Here is a 17,179-nt window from a genome sequence, read left to right as displayed (position 1 = left end):
GTACAGGGAACTAGGAAGGACAGGTCGTCTTTACTGTAGCGACAGGGTTGCCTCCCTGATCGTGGCTCAGGCAAGGGGGCCCCGGTTCCAAGAGGAAAACAAGTCCGTGCCGCCCAGAGGCCCCATGTCAAGCCCTGGGGAGGGGGGGGGCCAGCCGGCTTGGGACGGTCCCCAAAGCAGAGTGGGCGGGGTGGTGGGTGAGCAGAGGGATGAGCGCTTCTGCCCGGGGCCCGGTGCCCAGCTCAGAGAGGCAGGTGGGCGTCACCTTCTCTGCGCTCTGGCCTCCAGGGAGGGGCTGTCGTTCCCCGTCTGGGTCCAGCTGAGGCCCAAAGAAGGGGCCAGAAGGAGGCCCTTGTCTCCTTCGCTGACCTGCAGGGAGGCAGGTTCGTGGGGCCGGGTTGGTCTGGGTGGGGAAGGCCCGGAGGACCACAGGCTGTGGGCGTCTGACCCTGTGGGCTGGCACCTGCAGATGCGCTGCTGCGGCGTCACCGGCCACACGGACTGGTACCCGGTGCTGGGGGAGAACACGGTGCCCGACCGCTGCTGTGTGGAGAACTCCCAGGGCTGTGGGCGCAACACCACCACCCCTCTGTGGAGAACGGTGAGGCTGGACGCGGCTGCCCCCAGGCCGCCTCCCAGAAGCCTGTGGGGGGGACAGTGCGGCTCGAGGACACCTGCCGGGGAGGGGCGGTGGGGTGGACCCACGGTTGGGGGTGTCAGAGGGTGCGGGTTGAACGGGGCTCTGAGGCTGTGCAGTGGGGCCTTGTAGGCCGAACCCTGGGGGCGAGGGGTGGGTGGGGGCACAGGTGGGGAAGCGAAGTGGCGGCTGGGCAGGAAAGGGCACTCTCCGTCCTGCCACTGCCTTAACCTGCAGTCGCTGCTCCCCAGGGCTGCTACGAGAAGGTGAAGATGTGGTTTGATGACAACAAGCACGTGCTTGGCACGGTGGGGATGTGCATCCTTATCATGCAGGTGAGAGCCTCGCAGCTCCCCGGGTGGAGCTGAGACACACGCACGCACACAGACGTGCACACACACACAGACACACACACGCACACACACGGACACAGATGCACACACAGACGCACACACGCACACAGACACAGACGCGCACACGCACAGACGCACACACACAGACACACAGACGTACACGCACACACACAGATGCACACACACACAGATGCACACACAGACGCACACGCACACACACACAGATGCGCACACACACACACAGCTGCCCCAGGCAGCCCACATGCACTCCCGCTCCGCTCTGCCCCGAGACCTCTTTCAGTGCCTGTCCCAGCCCGGCAGGCACAGTAGGGCCCGGCTTCCCCGGCATTCCCTCTGAGCCTTGGGCCCGGTGCCGGCATCGCACGAGTCCCTGGGTGGGTTTGCTTGAGAACGCGCCTGCTCGTCTTCCCAGGGACACTTACCTCGGGACTGAACTGAATGAAAGCTGAGTCCCCGGGTAACATGCCTGCGCACAGGCTTGCGCTCTGCGGGCAGCTGGCTGGCCGCGTCGCCTATGATGTGTATGTGAGCTGGGCGGCTGCCTAACTTCTGTGCCTTAATTTCCACATCAGTATAATGAGCATGATCCCCATGCCACGTCTTAGCATCAGGTGAGCTCTAGCTGTGTCCCGGGGCGTGGAGCAGGACTGGGCAGCTGGGGAGAGCTCCACAGGTGTAAGTGTTCTTAGCGAGTGCTCAGTGGGCAGCCGTGCTGTGCAGGCTCTCCCCCGGATGCTGGAGAGGGACAAGGAAGGAATCCCTGCCTCCCTTCTGGACCTTTCTGGGGCGAGCACTTCCTGGGCTCTCTTCTCTGTCCACTCATGTATGGCTCCTCCAAGCAGGAGTCTGCAGTGCCCGATTCCCCTTGGAGCCCTCGAACTTGGCTGGCCGGTCCATGACAGGGTGGCTGACATCCTGCATCAAGTGATCTTTCTTGCCCTAACCGCTGGGGCCTGCGGGTCTGACCGTGTCTGATTTTACTGCGAGCTTTCAAGCTCAGCAGACGAGCCTGCTGTCATTTTGGCAGAGCTCTGATGAGAGATGTGTGCATGGGGGCCAGACAGCATTCCGCGTTGAGGCCTGGACCAGAACCAGCCACCGGGTCCCCTCCAGTTACGCCCAAACACGGAGCACGAGAGCCGTGCAGGCCGCGCCGTGTCTCCTGGGCCCCTGCTTTATGGCGCGAGCCCACGGCCCGCTGTCTGTGGTGCCCTTGGGGCCGCAGGCTGGCTTTTCTCTGCCTCCTGCACGGCTCAGGGTCAGCACCCCTGTCAGGATTCAAGAGTCGAGGGAACACAGGTGAGCGTGAATGTTGTTCTGGGCACATCAGCGGTGAAGACACACCTGCTGCCGCCAAGACCTCATGTTGTGTGCTCCAGAACTGAGCGGGGTGACTCGGCACGGCTTTGGCGTTCTTGCCACCTTCTTGTCCCCCCTCCTCAGTTCCTTGGTAGCTACCACTTAGGACAGGTCCTTTGTGGGTCTGGTCCTCACCACAGCCCTCGGAAGTAGGCAGATTTTTGAGCCTCCGGGCTGTGTGTTATTCCGTACAAGTGGCTCTGAGGGGCTGAGCTCCTGGGTGTGTGACCTCCTTCTGGCACGTTTCAAGCCCACGAGTGGCTGTCCCCACTCGCTCCGGGTGCCATGTGGCAGACCCCAGGCCGCCATCCCAGGCCCTCTTCCCCTTGTCTTTCAGATTCTGGGCATGGCCTTCTCCATGACCCTCTTCCAGCACATCCACCGGACTGGTAAAAAGTACGACGCCTGAGCCGGCTGGCTGGGAGCACCCCGGCCCCCACACGGACACTGTGCCGGGGAAGAAGATTTGAGCTTTGTGTTGCCTGCCCGCGCCCTTCAGACTGCTGACCCCTGCGCCCAGCTCCCCAGCCCGCCGGCCCCCAGCCCACCCCGCCTCAGCCTACTTGGTGGGTGGAGGGCCAGGGAGGAGGAGGTGTGGAGGAGGCACACACAGACCTTGGGTGCTGGGGGCGCCTGGATTCCTGCATCTGTGTATTTGCCAAAGAAGACGGGGTGGGCCGGGTTCGTGCTCCAGGAGCCCCCCAGCACGGATGCATTTCTGCCCCTGCCCTTCCTCGCCCTGACACTTTGTCCCTGTGGGGGTGGGGAGCACAGTGCTCCCCCCCCCGGTGGAGAGACTGCCCAGTGGAGGCCACTGGCGTCCACGGCCACCCCCGGGGGAGGGCTGGTGGGGGCGGGGGTCCGACCACCTCTGGGCGAGGCCCCTGGGAGCATCTTGCCCAGGCTTTTTATACCTTACAGTGTACCTTTTTTTATTTTATTTTACTCTGATTATGGTTATTCAGGAATATTATCTCTCAGATAAGTTTAGGGTTAGCTTTCTGATTTATAACTTTTTACTGCGTTGATTTCTGTAATGGTTTGATTTTTTTTTTTTTTTTCCCTGAGGGTGGGGACGGGTGGGGAGAGAGGATGTCCGTCAGGTTTCAATCGGGACAAACCACTGTGCCACGCCCAGGAGGCCCCGCGGTGAGGCGCACCAGGCCCTGGCTCAGGACGCGCTGAGCAGGAGGGAGAGTGGGCCATGCGGTGGGGGCTGGGCGTCCATGGCCCCGGGGGGCCTGGAAGAGGCGCAGGCTGGTGGGGGGGGGGCATCCTGTGCAGGGGTGAGGCGTTTGCTGGTGCCGGCGGCAGTTGGGGGTCCTCTGGGGGGCTGGCGCAGTGCTTCACCAGGAACGTGGCCAGGGCTCTTGTGGGTCCTTATGCTTCACTGATGGGCAGTCTTTCTTGTTTCCCTTCTTCCTCCCTCCTGCCCTCCGCTGGTATGGGAGGCTCCCCCTTCCGCCCCATGCGGGCATTCCCGCGACAGGTTCTGCAAACCCCAGTTACTTTCACAGACATTCCTGCTAGAAACTCTCGGACAAATACCTCTCTAGTTCAGATGCTGCTCACTTTCTCACATTGCTTCTGGAAGGGGAAGCGGTCCTTATGTTTTGCTGCTCAGACAGTGGCAGAGGACCCGTGACCATCAGGAGGGGAAGGTGGAGCTGGGGCCCACGATCATTCCAGCCACATCCAGCCACATTCACTGGGCGGCAGGGTCCCTGCTGGGGGTGGGGGGTGGGGAGGAAGATGGCCCTCGGGCCCCAGGACCCTCATCCCCTTCCTTGGGGTTTACTGATAGTGGAGTGGTGGCACTCATGTCCTCCATGGCCCCCAGGAGAAGCCCAGAGAGGACAACTGGGTCTTGCTACAGTTGCCCGAGGAAGCAGGCAGCCTAAGTCACGGAATAGGAGCTGAACAGGCAGGGTGGGGCGTCTGACTGCAGCAGGGACCCCCATAGGACTTAACGCTGGCCTGACGGAGTGTTTTTGCAGTTTGAAAAAAATAAAGTCAAGAATTTACGCGACTGAGCTCGAAAAGGCTATCCACAAGCCAGCTAGGGTTGGTGCCCTTCCCCAGCGGGGCCTCGCGTGGGGCATCCGCCTTTTTCCTGCACCATTTGGCTCGGTCTCTTGATTTCCCACCAAGCCCATATCTCCTCTCCAGCCTCCACTTGGCTGTTCCAAAAGCTGAGACCTGGCCCCCCAGCCAGCAACACCTCCACTCGCCTAAGTAAAATACAGTCGGGACCAGAAGTATAGAACTTTTGGTGTGTTCAGGATTCCAGGGTTTGGGGGGTGGGGCGTGGAGAGTAGGGTGGTCTCAGCGAGTCAGGCAGAGTAAAGACCACCCCCCTGAGACAGGCGCAGAGGTGCCCCTGGGGAAGCTGGGGAGGTGGGTCCTTGGGTGGAGGATGTGGCAAGCACACGCGTGAGCCAAACTGCCCTCCCAGGTCTTCTGGAGCTGCTGTGTTCCTGGTTAGGAGCTGCAGCTGCCGCCCCGGGGCCTCCCCCCTGCAGGACACAGAACAGACATGTCATCACACTGGGGACAGTCGCCTGGTGGGACTCGATGCATAAGGACCCCTTGCTTGGGGGTGGGGGTGGGATGGGGCAGGTTCGTTCATGCCTATCAATGCAATTTCAATTTTTGTTCAAATCCATAGCAAAAGCCTAACACCTGGGGGGGGGGGGATGTGTATAGCCTCCCTGGCAATCTTACATTTTGGAGCTTCAGGGGTGTCCTCTGGCCCTGGAGCCTCGGCTGCAGTCCCCTTCTCCCTGCCAGCACCCTCTCCCCTCAGCTGTCCGCCTTGTCCATAGTCTCCCAGACTGCCTTCCTGCCTCACCCCGTGCTTGGCTGTGTAGGCGTTTGAGGCTCCCCTGGGTGGAAGGCATGAGTGGTGGGGGGTGCTCTTCCAAGCCCCTTGCCCTTCCTGCAGGGTGGTACCCACAGCCCACAGAAGGCCACGCCGCATGGTGTCTGTGTGGTGGCCCCGTGGCCCCATGTCTTTTCAGTTTCTCCTGACTGTGATCTCATTGGGGCAGGGTTACCTGAATGAACCCTCTCACCTGGGGCTTCACTGGCCAAAATCTGAGTTCAGTTAGCTCTGATGCAGGCAGTTTACAGATTCGACTTAGAAGGTCAAGGTTCTGTAGACAGCTTCAAGGGAGTGCCGGCTGGAGACCTGGTCTTTTCCTGCAGCCATCTGGCAGAGGAGGTGGGCGAGCAGGGACTGAGAATTACCCTTGTGGGGGGGGGCTTGTAGCAGGTGTTGGGGGCAAGTCTCCACCTCCACGGCCCAGCTGGAGCACTGTCCCCGCCTCTCCCCACCAGCATGGGCCTACATCATGGGCTCTCACTCCAGGAAGGTGGCTGACCCCACCCCAGACCCTCACGCGGATGTTCTGGTTTGACTTGGACCCGGGTGGCCATCCCTCCTTGCTTTGGTGGCCCCAAAACAGTCCAGGTGGCTGGAAATGACTGTCCCCGCCTCTGCAACCCCCTGCCCACCCACACTGGTGGAGGTGCTAACTAGCAGGGACCTGGTGTAGGACAGGAGCTGGGTGCCGGGTGCCTGGAGCCCCCCGCTTTGTCCCTCCGCCCTTCCCCATCCGGCCTCCCGTGGTCCTGGACTCCCATCTTGTTCCTCTGCGCCTCAGTGAGGCAGTGGTCCTGGCAGGTCCTGGCCTCCCTGCCCCTTCTGGGCCCCCGAGGGCTGGAGCCAGGGGCTCATGCCCACACCCTGCCCAGCCCTGGGAGCGCGGGAGCGCGGGAGAGCAGGGCCAGCTCACTTGTTGGGTTCGGATGCATTTTTCCTGCTTGCGATGCCGTACCTGTGCGCTTCCTTCATCCTGGTTCTGGCTTTCTTGAACACCATGTTTTTAGCATGTTTTTAAATAAAAACTGATAACGTGTCAAAAGCACAAACAGGAGGTCTCTTCGTGGTGTGTTTGTGTTCGCTCAGCCACGCTGTGCCTTGACTTCTTGCAGTGGTTGGTGTGAGGGACACAGAGACTGATCAGGCACTGGCCCTACCATTTGTCCAAGACACCCCACAGCAAGGACTTCCCCCTTCTCGGGCCCAGGTGCCAGGTCTGCTGGGTGTGGTGGGGCTCAGTCCCCTCTGGGGTGCCCGGTGACTGGATGCAGGCCTGGTCGGGGACCAGTCCCAGAGGCCCGAGCTCTCTGCAGCAGAGGTCGGCTCCCACCTCAGTGTCTGTCACTGGTCACACGTGGCCAGGCCTGTGGGAAGGCCCGGGAGTGTGTTGGGGGAGGGGCAAGGAGTAGGTCATTCGTGGCTTCTTGTAGGGTCAGGGGTTGTGGATTTTACGTAGTCTCTCCCCAGTCCCCCTGATGTTCCTGGGGTTCATTTGAGCCTGAGTGTGTTCCAGGGGTTTGGGGGGGGGACTCACAGCATGATTTAGCCCAGGCTGTGCTCTCTCAGGGCGGCTCTGAGACCCTCAAAGAAGGTACGGGAACAGCAAGTCAGTATGATGGGTCAGCGGGGAGCGAGGGGGCGTCTTCGACCACACAGACCCGCTGATGCCGCGGCCTCGTCCCTATAGACGTCTCCCAGTGTCCTGGTTGGGTTCTGGTGTGTGGAGTTGCCTCGGCTGGCACAGTCACGGGGACGAGTCGCAGGTGACAGGAGCCCAGAGGTCATCCTCACCCGGGGCCACGTGTATGTGTGCATTGCTGCACGTGTACCGGGCTGGCATGGGAGCCAAGAGCGAGCATGCCGTTTGGGCCCCATAGCAGGAGGGGGGCTTCTCTGGACCCCCCTCCCCATGTGTGGAGGCCGGTCTCTCTCCCTCCTCCTCAAGGCAGTGGCCAAGTTGGCAGGGAGTTGTTGCAGAGCATCAGGCTTTGGGACCCCATCCTGCAGGTGCTGTGTCCCAAAGCCTCCAGAGGTTTGCTGAGCATTGAGGAGTCTGTCAAAGGTCCAGCTAGAATGGGGTCCCTGAAAACCCTCCTAAGGAGATGCATCGGAAGGGACCATGTGGCTGTGGAGTCAGGGGTTGGTCATGAACTAGGGGTGGGTGACCCTCCAACATCCTCTGAGGTCTGACCAAGTCATAGGTGTGTGGATGGAAGCCCTTTCCTCTCCCTTGCTCTGACTCCTGTCCCCCACGAGTGGGTGCTGGCCAGGTTCCCGTGCTGTGTGCTTCTGGGGGACAGAGCGAAGTCCTGGGGCCACGCTCTGTTAGCACTGGGCTCCAGTCAAATGAGCTAAGCTGTGAAAGGCCAGCTGTGCTGGCTGGGCCGGAGAGATGGTGTTATCAGGGTAGGGCTGGGCGTTGTTTATCCCTGGGCATGTCTGATCACTGGGCTAGAGCCTTCTGGTATGGGTGCTGGGCTCTTCAGCCCATGGGAGGGGGTGAGCAAGATGATCCTGGGGGCCCTTCCCTCGTCCCGTGTGCTGTGGTGGGAGGGCTGCCTCCCCAACTGCGCTCAGCAGAGGGCCCGTGAAAAAGGATGGCTTATGAGCTGCAGCAGAACAGGCTTGGTACCCACACGAGAGCGCCTTAAATATGGCCCAGACCAGGTCTTGCAGGGACAAGATGCTTATCCACCCGAAGACGTATTGAATACCTGGGCCAAGCACCAAGGGTACAGTGGTGAAGGACCCAGACCAAACCCTGCGCTTACAGAGCCAGCAACCTGGTGGGGACCACAGAAGAGCAGACAGGGTTGCAACTTCATGCTATGATCATACTATTCACGGGGTGGGAGAGGCGCTGACCCCAACTTGGGGAGGCGATATCGCAGCTGAGAGGTGAAGACAGCAGTTAACCCGGCAAGGATCGGAAGGTGCGCCCTGCCGATGTGGTTGGAGCAGGCGCACAGGGCAAGCGCGAAGGGGGCGTCTGGAGAGAGCAGCAGCCACCAGATCACAAGGCACTAAGCCAGGGGCGAGTTTGAACTGGAAGCCAAGAGCAGGAGCCCTCTGACCGGCTTCAAGTCCTGTGTGCCTGGCTCAGATCTGCGCTTGGGAAGGATCCCTGTGGTTGCGGCATGCAAAATGGTAAAATGGGACAGGGTGGATGCAGGGACATCAGGGAGGGGCTGCGACAGTGACTTAAGTGAGAGATGATAAAGCCCGCAGGCAAGTGTCAGTGGGAGGGAGACCAAAGCACCAGACTTGAGAGACGTACAGGAGAATTGAAAGACTTGGCGATTAACTGGATTTACTGGGGGGGGGGGGGCGCCAGGGGAGGGGAGAGCATTCTTGCCATCCATCCAACATGATGTCCGTCACCCCAGACAGGTAGATGACTAACCGTTTGCACCAAATGGAGGATGAGTGTGTTTTCTGGGCTCGTGTGCAGGCAGAGACCAGCGTGGTAGAATGAAATCTGTCCTTTGCACTGAATTCTCACTCTGCGTGTGCTGGTCCTGTGAGCCTTGGGTGGTCACTGACCTTGTCCCACTGTCATCTGCACGATGAGGGCAATACCTGTTTTCCAGATTTGCTGTGAGGATTAAATAAAACCATGCACGTAGACATCCAGGTGGTGCCTGGACCAGGCTAAGTGCTTGGCAAGAGATTGTTCAAATCTGAGTTCTCAGGAGTCCCCGGACTAGAGGTGGAACCCCAAGGAAGGGCGTCCCCCTGGCTGAAAGCTGGGGACACAGGAGAGTAATCTGGAAAGGGGAGTCAGTATATGGGGGGTGGTAGGAAGCTGTGGAATGGAGATGTGCGGGCTCGGGGGGGGGGGGCTCTGTTTTGCTCTGGAATGGCCCAGAAGCAGCATTCAAGACTCCACAGAAACAAGAGGGAAGTCAGATTAAATGACCGTCACTTTGGACACAGAAATATTGGCATTGCAATGGTCCCTTCTAACGCATTCAGCGAAGAGGAGGAGGCTATTGATTGAGCCATCTCGTTTTTGCTGAGTTTAATGACGGCTGTGGAGATGGACTGCCGTGCCTCCTTAAGCTAACAAAGCAGAGCGCCACGCCACAGGGCCTGCTGCAGTGTCCCTTCGGTGGCCCCACACGCTGCCTGGCGGCGAGAGCCAGCTGGGCAAACCGTGGGCGCTGCCCGCTTTCCCTGGGTGTCCCGTCACGCAGAGGGACGGGGAGCCCGTAGAGCAGGGCCACACGGAGGTCTGTGGCTGATTTGGGTGGGTTGAGCCTGTGGCTCAGAGATTTTCCGTCTGGTGGCTGTGGAGTCTAAGTAGCCTCGGCCAACATGCAGAGCGGGGCCGACCCAACATGCGGACAAGGCGGGCCCCGGTGCTGTCCTTCAGTGGCCTCAGGAAGCCCCTTGCCTTTTGCCTCCCTCCTCGTGCCCCCGCTGACTCCCCACCAATTCCTGGGACCCCAACATACTCCCAATACATGTCTTTTCTCTGGAAAGGGACTCCAGTTCCTGAAAGGACACAGCCTTCTTATTTACAGGTTGGCAACTCAGGGAGACACATTGAATTTGACCTTTTCCCCAACTTGGGGGTTCTCTAAACCGCCATTAGGGACTCATGAGCGGCTTTCAATGTTTTAGAAGTCCAGCGGAAATTGCTCGTGACCTCGTCACGAGTGCCCAGGCTAACGAGAACGTGACCCTCTTGGCTGCCCTGGTCACGTCCTCAGTTCAGGGACACTGTTGGCACCTTGCTGATGGCCAGGGCTGGATGGAAGCTTTCCTCACTGCTCTCTTCACCCCTGGCCTGAGCCAAAGGATCGCTCCGGGTCCCTCACAGCACCCCTTCCTTTGTGTTCAGTCCTTGCTCGATTGGGTTTCGGCCAGGGGACAAGCAGGAGGAAAAGGCAAGTAGGGGCTTCTCGTGTATTTGTTTTTAAGAAGAAGGTAGTGGAGGGGCGCCTGGGTGGCTCAGTCGTTAAGTGTCTGCCTTCGGCTCAGGTCATGATCTCAGGGCCCTGGGATCGAGCCCCGCGTCGGGCTCCCTGCTCCGCGGGAGGCCTGCTTCTCCCTCTCCCACTCCCCCTGCTTGTGTTCCCTCTCTTGCTGTGTCTCTCTCTGTCAAATAAATAAAATCTTAAAAAAAAAAAAAGAAGGTAGTGGAATGATCTAGGCTTTTGGACCCTGTGTCTCCCCCACCCCCATTGACAGTCTCTCTATTCTCAGCTGGGGAGAGGGAGTAGGAACCAGGGTCCCAGCTCAAAGTGAGCCCACCTTGTGGCGACATGACAGCCTGGCATTGGGGCTGATATGAGGCATGGCACCTGCTGGGAAACAGTGGCCGCAGACAGGACAGGGTCAGCTTGCGGCCACCGAGGAGGACAGCTTCACAGAGCTTCTCGCTGCTGCCCCCCTACTCGAGGCTCCTCTCGGCCACCAGAGCCTTTCTAGACAGCAGTGACGCTCACCTCACCGCGCTCCTGTGTGCAGGAGGCAGGGGCCCAGAGGGATGCTCGTCCCTCCCCGGCACGCTCGTGGGCTTCTGTGCATGTGCACACGCACGCACATGCACAGTGATGCTTGAGGAGACCATGTGTCCGGGTCCAACAACATAGGTGACCTGGGGCGGGCCCTGGACGGGGTCCAGTCCCTGTCTAATATGCAAGCCATCAGAGGGAATGAACTTGACCAAGGGGGCCAGGGAGACCCATGAGAGCTGGCCAGGCCTGCAGACTAAATCTGCTTGCATGGCAAGTGAGCAGGCCCCTTCCAGCTTCTCCCCAGGTGAGAGGCTCACTTCCCATCTGCTTCCCCAGCCCACTCCAGTCTCGCCATCTTGGGACCCCCAGAGGCCAGCTTTCCCAGGTACTTTTTAGGCTCGCCCACTCGACCGCCCTGCCAAGTTTTCTAGGCAGAAGAGTGGATGAGATCGGATGAATGGTTTGTGTCATCAAAGCATTTACTTCTTGGTGGCTCCACACTGGGCAACCTGATACCTTCCACTCCTCTGAATCATAAGATTGAAGTCTTTTTGCTTTTGGAGGAAAGAGTGTCCCACTCTGCATTTGGGGATGGGGACAAATTAGCTGGTCCACGTGCAGAAACACTGTCACTCTGGAGTGAGATGGGCTGGGGGTCTGGGTAACGGTAGCAGTGTGTGTCTTGGCTTCCGACGCTCAGCTGGGAGCCTGAGGGCCAGCCGGAGGGGGCCCCCTTGCCCCTGACCCCTCACCACACTCAGCCTCTGCTGCAGCCAGCACGGGGTGATGCCTGCAGCAGGACGTGCAAACTGAGCCATGCTTCGTGGCAAATGGTGCGGGGATGCTGGCTGACCATAGGCAGGCAGCTTTCAGGGGAATGCAGTCCGAGCCCACTTGTCTGAGCCTGGCTCTCGCTTGTAGCCATGGGTAGGCAAGGCAAGGTCTGTTCAAAGAATAGGTGGACAGACCAAAAAAGGTAGACAGGACCTCGATCAGTGTGGTCAGTGCGTTTCCTAATAGGGCTCCTCCTTCCTCTCCTTCTCCCCATGACTAATGTCAGCTCCAGCACGCACAGTAGGTTGAAAGACATCTGATGAACTGATGGTCTGAGATTTCCCTGCAGAGGAGGCAAAAAGCAACAGAAGGTAGCCGTAGATACAACTCCTTTATTGTCATGCCACTCAGCAGGTGAGGCCAGGCTGAGCAGAGGGGCATGTTCACAACTACATAGCAACTTCTCTATATGCAGTAGGTAAGGCAACTTCTCAGTTTCCACAATATTGTGACGACCCATATCCACGGGCCAGCTGGTTCCAGAAGCCCATCAGGCCTAATACTGGACTGCCTGGAATTGCTAGCGGCACTTGCACGGGGGGTCTTGGGGGCAGAAGCAAGAGGGGAAGGGGGCACATGGGAGGCTGGGGGATGGAGTACAGGCGGGGCGGGGCCATCGTGCTAAACTAGAAAGTGGGGCGACGAGAATGGAGCTGGACTCTCCCAAGGCACACGGAAGGTGGTCGGAAGCTAATCTGTTCCCTTCCAGGAAGAGGACCCAGGCACCTGGTCTCCCAGCCACGGTCACAGACCCACGCAGAGGGCAGAGCAGGTGCTGCAAGAAGGCATGGCAGGAGAGGCGTGTCCCTGGCCCGCCCTTGAGCGGTGAATGGGCTGGGCCCCAGCCAGACATCTTGAAGGATGCTGAGGGTTGACGCGCCTACAAAGGAAGGTGGCCAAGCGTCCTTGGTGGGGTGGTCTGAAGCAGCGGTTCTCAAAGGGTGGGTCCGGGGCCAGCAGCACCAACATCACCTGGGAACTTGTTAGAAACGCAAGTCCTCCGCCCTGCCCCTGCAGAGGTGACGCTCAGGGGGTGACCCTCCGGGCGACCTGATGCATCGTCAAGTTTGACAACTTCTGGTTCCACCACATCACTAGCATCCTCGGCGATGTGAGCGCCACCCAGCAGTGACATAGAAGACACGTTTTCTCTTTAGCTAGTCAACCGCCTTCCCCTACTCCTCCCCTTCTCTCCCCAGGCCCCAAGTGGCCAAAAGTGGAGAGTGTTTGCAAGGTGGAAAGTGGGGTGGGGGGTGATGAAAGTGTCTCAGTTCACTTCCTCTATCTCCAAACCCCGGGACAGGCCAGAGTGGCCGATTCTCAGACCCAAACTGGCTGCAGGGCACAAGGATCCTGGGGGCACCCCCCTCCCCCAAGTGCAGCGCTGGCCCTTCCAGACCTAAGTGCCTGTGGCCGTGCAAGTGCACGGGCTGAGCGGCCTGATGAGATTCCAGGCCGTCAGCTCTGTGAAATAGAGACCACGCTGTGGCCACCACCCCCCGAGCCCCGCATCAGCAATACAGGGTAGGGAACGGTAGCTGGAGGTGGTTAACATGCCCCCCCCACCCCCCCCGCCCCACGGAGCCTCCTCCCCACCCAGGGTGGCTGTGACTGCTTGTGACCTGAGACTTTTCCCCTGGGCCCCACATGGGGCAAGGAGAGGGGTTCCCCGCACCCTCGCCAGCCCTGCGTGCCCCCAGATGTGATCTCCGCCGGGGCATGAGATTCCACACGCCGTGTTCGGGTTCCCATTGCTGAGGTCTGGTCTGCTCTCACTCAGTGTCAGCGCTGGCACCCGAGGTGATGGGCTGGCCCCTGCCCTGAGCGGTGGTCCCCAGGGCCCCCGCCTGCAGCCTGAGCCACCACACCGCCTGGCTGTCAGGGGGAAAGAAGCCAGGCCTCTCTGCTGGGTGCAGATGCGCAGGGCGCACAGGCGCCGCGGCTGATGGATGGTTCCAGCCGCTCTGGGAAGGGGGGGCCAGGCCGCTGCTATTGGACAGTGCCCCTCGAGGGCCACGCTGTTCCTGAACATCAGCCTGACAGCTTACTGCGCAGATGGAGAGCCGGAGGACACCGAGCAGCGGGGGCTCCCAGCTCCCCTTGCTTCCACCCGGTCGGGGTGCAGGACAGCAGCCACGGCCACTGACCGGCCAATCTCTTAACAGCTCTGAGCCTTAATTTTGTCGCCTGTGGAGTGGGACAATAGTACCTTCTTGCAGCGATCGCTATGAGAGAAAGCACTTAGGGGACTAACACATTCTGAGCACATAGTCGGCCCTCAGTAACCACCAGGCCCTGGACGCTCCCCTGTGGCAGGCCAGAGGGGCCCCTAGACTTGGGGCAAGGCTGTCGGGAGGGGTAGGGAGAAGAAAGGAGAGGTCATGAACATTTTAAGCAAGCCTTATCCCCTCACCAAAGGCCGAGTTTCATTCCTGCCTCCCCAGGAAAAGGAATGAGTGAAATGAACGAAACGGGTCATCCCGAGTGGGGACAGGCCATCCCTCTCAGGGTGGCTGCCCCAGCGCACGGGCAGAGGGAAGGGCGAGGATAGGTGACTCCGGCTTGTGGCTTCCAGCAGCTGCCGTGGCCCGACCTCGACAGAATGCTGGCTTTTCTGGGTCCCGGTGTGCTCACACACCCGCTGCGGGCGGCGTGCGACAGTCCTGCGCGCCCTTCTCTCTCTCCCCGAGGAACGCGCGAGCACCACTGCCTCCACGCAGCGCCCTGGGCGCAGATCCGCATCCTCTCAGGCCAGGCGGGCACCTCCTGGGCTCCGGACTCCCGCCTTCTGCGTGTCCCGAGCCGGAGCCCGCCGTATCCTGGGCCTCCGTTCCCTCTAACCCTGCCTCCCGTCCCGGGCTGTGGGCACGAACAAGCAGATCAGCGTTGTCTAAAGCTCTGGGCCCTTCTGTCTCTGCAGCTTGGACCATCCGTCCTCCAGCAGCCGTCGGGGTGGGACGGTGCCCAGGGTAGAATCACAGCTAATCCCGCCCTCCACCCGGGCGGCCTAACCCCACGCGGGGGCCGGTCACCCTGTCCCACCTCCACAAGCCCCACTGACCTCAGTCAAGAGTGCAGTGACTCCAGCAGGGGTTGGCAGGTACCACAGGACCCGGCCCCTCCCCGGGCATCACTGCCTCCCGCGGGCCCCTCCAAGGAAGAACACGGCTCTCTTTCAGCCCTCCCTTGGTAAGACCCAGCAGTCTGCCACCTAGCCCTGCAGAGAGCTTGGGGGTCCATCATTTCTCGATTGTCTGCATGACTCCCAGGAAGTTGGAGGGCACCAAAGATAGTCCCAGTACTGTTTCTTCCGGCCTTGGTGCAGTCCAGGATTGCTGGAAAGCTGGTCTCCCTGTTAATGAGTCTGCATCAGCAACCCCAGGGCCCTGAGGGTAGAGCGGATAAGCGAGCCGGGGTTCCGGTAGCCCCTGGAGGACCCCCTTGGTCGGGGAGGCCACCTGCCCTGGGAAGCTGGTCTTCCCTCTGCGCGTGGGCGTAATCTGTGTTCTGAGGGGGCACAGTGTCTGTCCAGTTGGGGGCTGTTTGGGGGCAGCAGTGACCTGTGTGTGGGAGAGAACACCCTTCACCCAGGACTGACGCAGGTTACCAAGAGCTGCGCTCATCACACTGGGGCCTGGAATGAGTTGGGAGGCAAGGTGTGGCCTTTCTTGGCTTGATCTTATCAACAAGGGGCCACCCTCTCATGGTGGGGTGTAAGAGCGTCCCCAGCAGGGCAGCACGGGACCTGGAAGGTACAGGAGCCGGGTGTGGATTTCTCTGGCTCCGGTCTACCCACTTGGAACAGCTACTGGGGGGCGGGGGGTCCCTGTGGCTGACTTCCAGGTTAACAGTTGTTCTTTGGAAAACTGCCAGAGTCTGTACTCTGCATTTTCCAGGGTTTTCTTTTTGTTCCGTTCTCCCTTAGTATTTGAGAAAGTTCTTCCTGAAAAATCCCCTGCCTGATTCAGAGAAGCAAGGGAGAACCAAAGAAAGGGACTGTATTCACTCTGGGAAGCGGAGCGAGGGCTCCTGGAGGCGGCTCAGTGGTGGCCATGGGGTCAGGGACTGTGGGCCCAGGAAAAACGGGTTTCAGGGCAGAGCACCCCTCTACTCAGAGCTGCACCTTCTCCGTGGCTCCAGCTTTGCAGGGTCTGTGATTTGGCCTAATCAGGAAGGGGTTTTCACTCCCACCAACATTAAGAGCTGGAGATCATTTTAAAAACCTGGCATTCCTGAGAATCAGGCCATAGAGAGGAGATCCCTGAGGGGCCTATTAACTGCGGACTGGGGCTCAAGGCCATGGTCTCCTGGGGGACCTCTCCCCAGGGATGGCTTCTGGGCAGTGCACAGGGTCCTGGGGCAGCATGCGGTGTGGTGGCCACCTTACCTGCCTTGGTCCCCTCCCTGGCAGTGCCACGAGCCCACCACTGCCCAACCCCAGCTCCAGGGTCCTCACCCCAGACCTCTCCACTGCCGGGCCCTGAGGGAAGGAACCAGGCCCTCAAGGACACTCCCTTCCAGGTGAGAAGGTGTGGGGGTGGGCACATCAAAGGACTGGGTCTTCTGGGGGCAGAGCTACCCTAACTGCCCCACCCTAAGTATCTCCCAGTGGGGAGAGAAAAGGACACCAAGCAGAACAAGAGGAGGGGTGCTCAGCACCAATGGGGAGCTCACGGGCCCAATGCAAGGAGGAGTCCCAGAGGGGCTGGGGTCTTCAGACCTTCATTTTCGTTTCCGAAGCTGGGAGGGAGCAGAGGGTCTGATTGTCACCCTCCTGCAGTCCACGGGCCCCCCATTGCTGGTGAGGGGTGCTGGCGGATGGGTCCCCTGCTCGGGGATCCTGGCACTGAGCACTTGGAAGTGGAGGGAGGCGGCTGAGGGCCCCTGGCCTGGGTGGGAACCACAGGAGTCAGGGTCTTGGGCACCTGGCGGGCCTAAAGGGGCTGGGCACAGAGTAGGGGCAGTTTCTGGGAGTTTCTAGGCAAGCTGGGGCTGACTCTGCAGGCCTGGAAGATGGGATCTGGGCACCTGTCCTTGTAAGGGGCTGTTGGAGGGGGACGCAGTTGGCCATTAGTAAAAATGCAGCTGGAGCCTCCGGTGCAAGCAGCAGGTGAGAACCATCCCGCAGATCTGCCAGGTGGAGAGAGCAGAGGAGCAAAGAGGTCAGGAGCCCAGGAAGTTGCTGTCCCAGGAGTGCCCCGGAGCAGGCTGGTCACACTTGGGTGCACATGGGGACCTTGACAAAGGGCAGATTCCAACTTAGGAGGTCTGGGGGTGGGGCCCGAGATCCTGCATTTCTAACAAGCAGTCCACTATGGGTCTGTGGCCCTAGATCTCCAGAGATGGCCCAATTTAATTAGATCCTGAGGGGTCGTAGTCCCACTCCCTCATTGCTGTCTGAAGCTCTCTTCCTCTAGGAGAGATTCTGTGTCTTGCTGCTCTCAGACTCCAGAGCAAAACTAAGGTTCGTAGTCGATTCTCTGGCTGATGTACAGAAGCCGCTGGGGAAACCGAGGCTCTCAGAGGCCGTCACCCTGTAAGCCAGCGTGGAGCGCGGCACCAGCCCCAGCCCCAGCCCCAGGAGCCGGCCTGACAGCCCCTCTGTCACATCCACTAGCTGAACAAG

General features: G+C 60.1%; 2 protein-coding genes across 11 annotated transcripts in view; one reads left to right on the top strand and one right to left on the bottom strand.

Moving 5' to 3' along the window:
- TSPAN9 (tetraspanin 9) overlaps positions 1-6,300 on the top strand; it is a 196,679-nt gene extending 190,379 nt beyond the window's left edge. For all 8 annotated transcript variants that reach the window (XM_027594415.2, XM_027594414.2, XM_027594409.2 and 5 more), the window contains 3 exons: positions 470-601; positions 889-972; positions 2,708-6,300. In XM_027594415.2, the coding sequence (XP_027450216.1) occupies positions 470-601; positions 889-972; positions 2,708-2,779 (288 nt within the window). In that variant the 3' untranslated portion in view covers positions 2,780-6,300. The remainder of the gene's footprint in view (positions 1-469; positions 602-888; positions 973-2,707) is intronic.
- A 4,893-nt stretch (positions 6,301-11,193) lies between these two features.
- Positions 11,194-17,179, bottom strand: part of TSPAN11 (tetraspanin 11) — a 72,166-nt gene continuing 66,180 nt past the window's right edge. The window contains exon 8 of one of the 3 annotated variants that reach the window (XM_027594786.2): positions 11,194-11,836. In XM_027594786.2, coding sequence (XP_027450587.2) covers positions 11,477-11,836 — 360 coding nt within the window. In that variant the 3' untranslated portion in view covers positions 11,194-11,476. The other 2 variants (XM_035721792.1, XM_027594789.2) reach the window with 2 other exon arrangements.

Source organism: Zalophus californianus, chromosome 9, assembly GCF_009762305.2.
Source record: "Zalophus californianus isolate mZalCal1 chromosome 9, mZalCal1.pri.v2, whole genome shotgun sequence".
NCBI lineage: Eukaryota > Metazoa > Chordata > Mammalia > Carnivora > Otariidae > Zalophus > Zalophus californianus.
The sequence above is the reverse complement of the archived record's forward strand: the minus strand, read 5'-3'. Positions and strand labels throughout refer to the sequence as shown.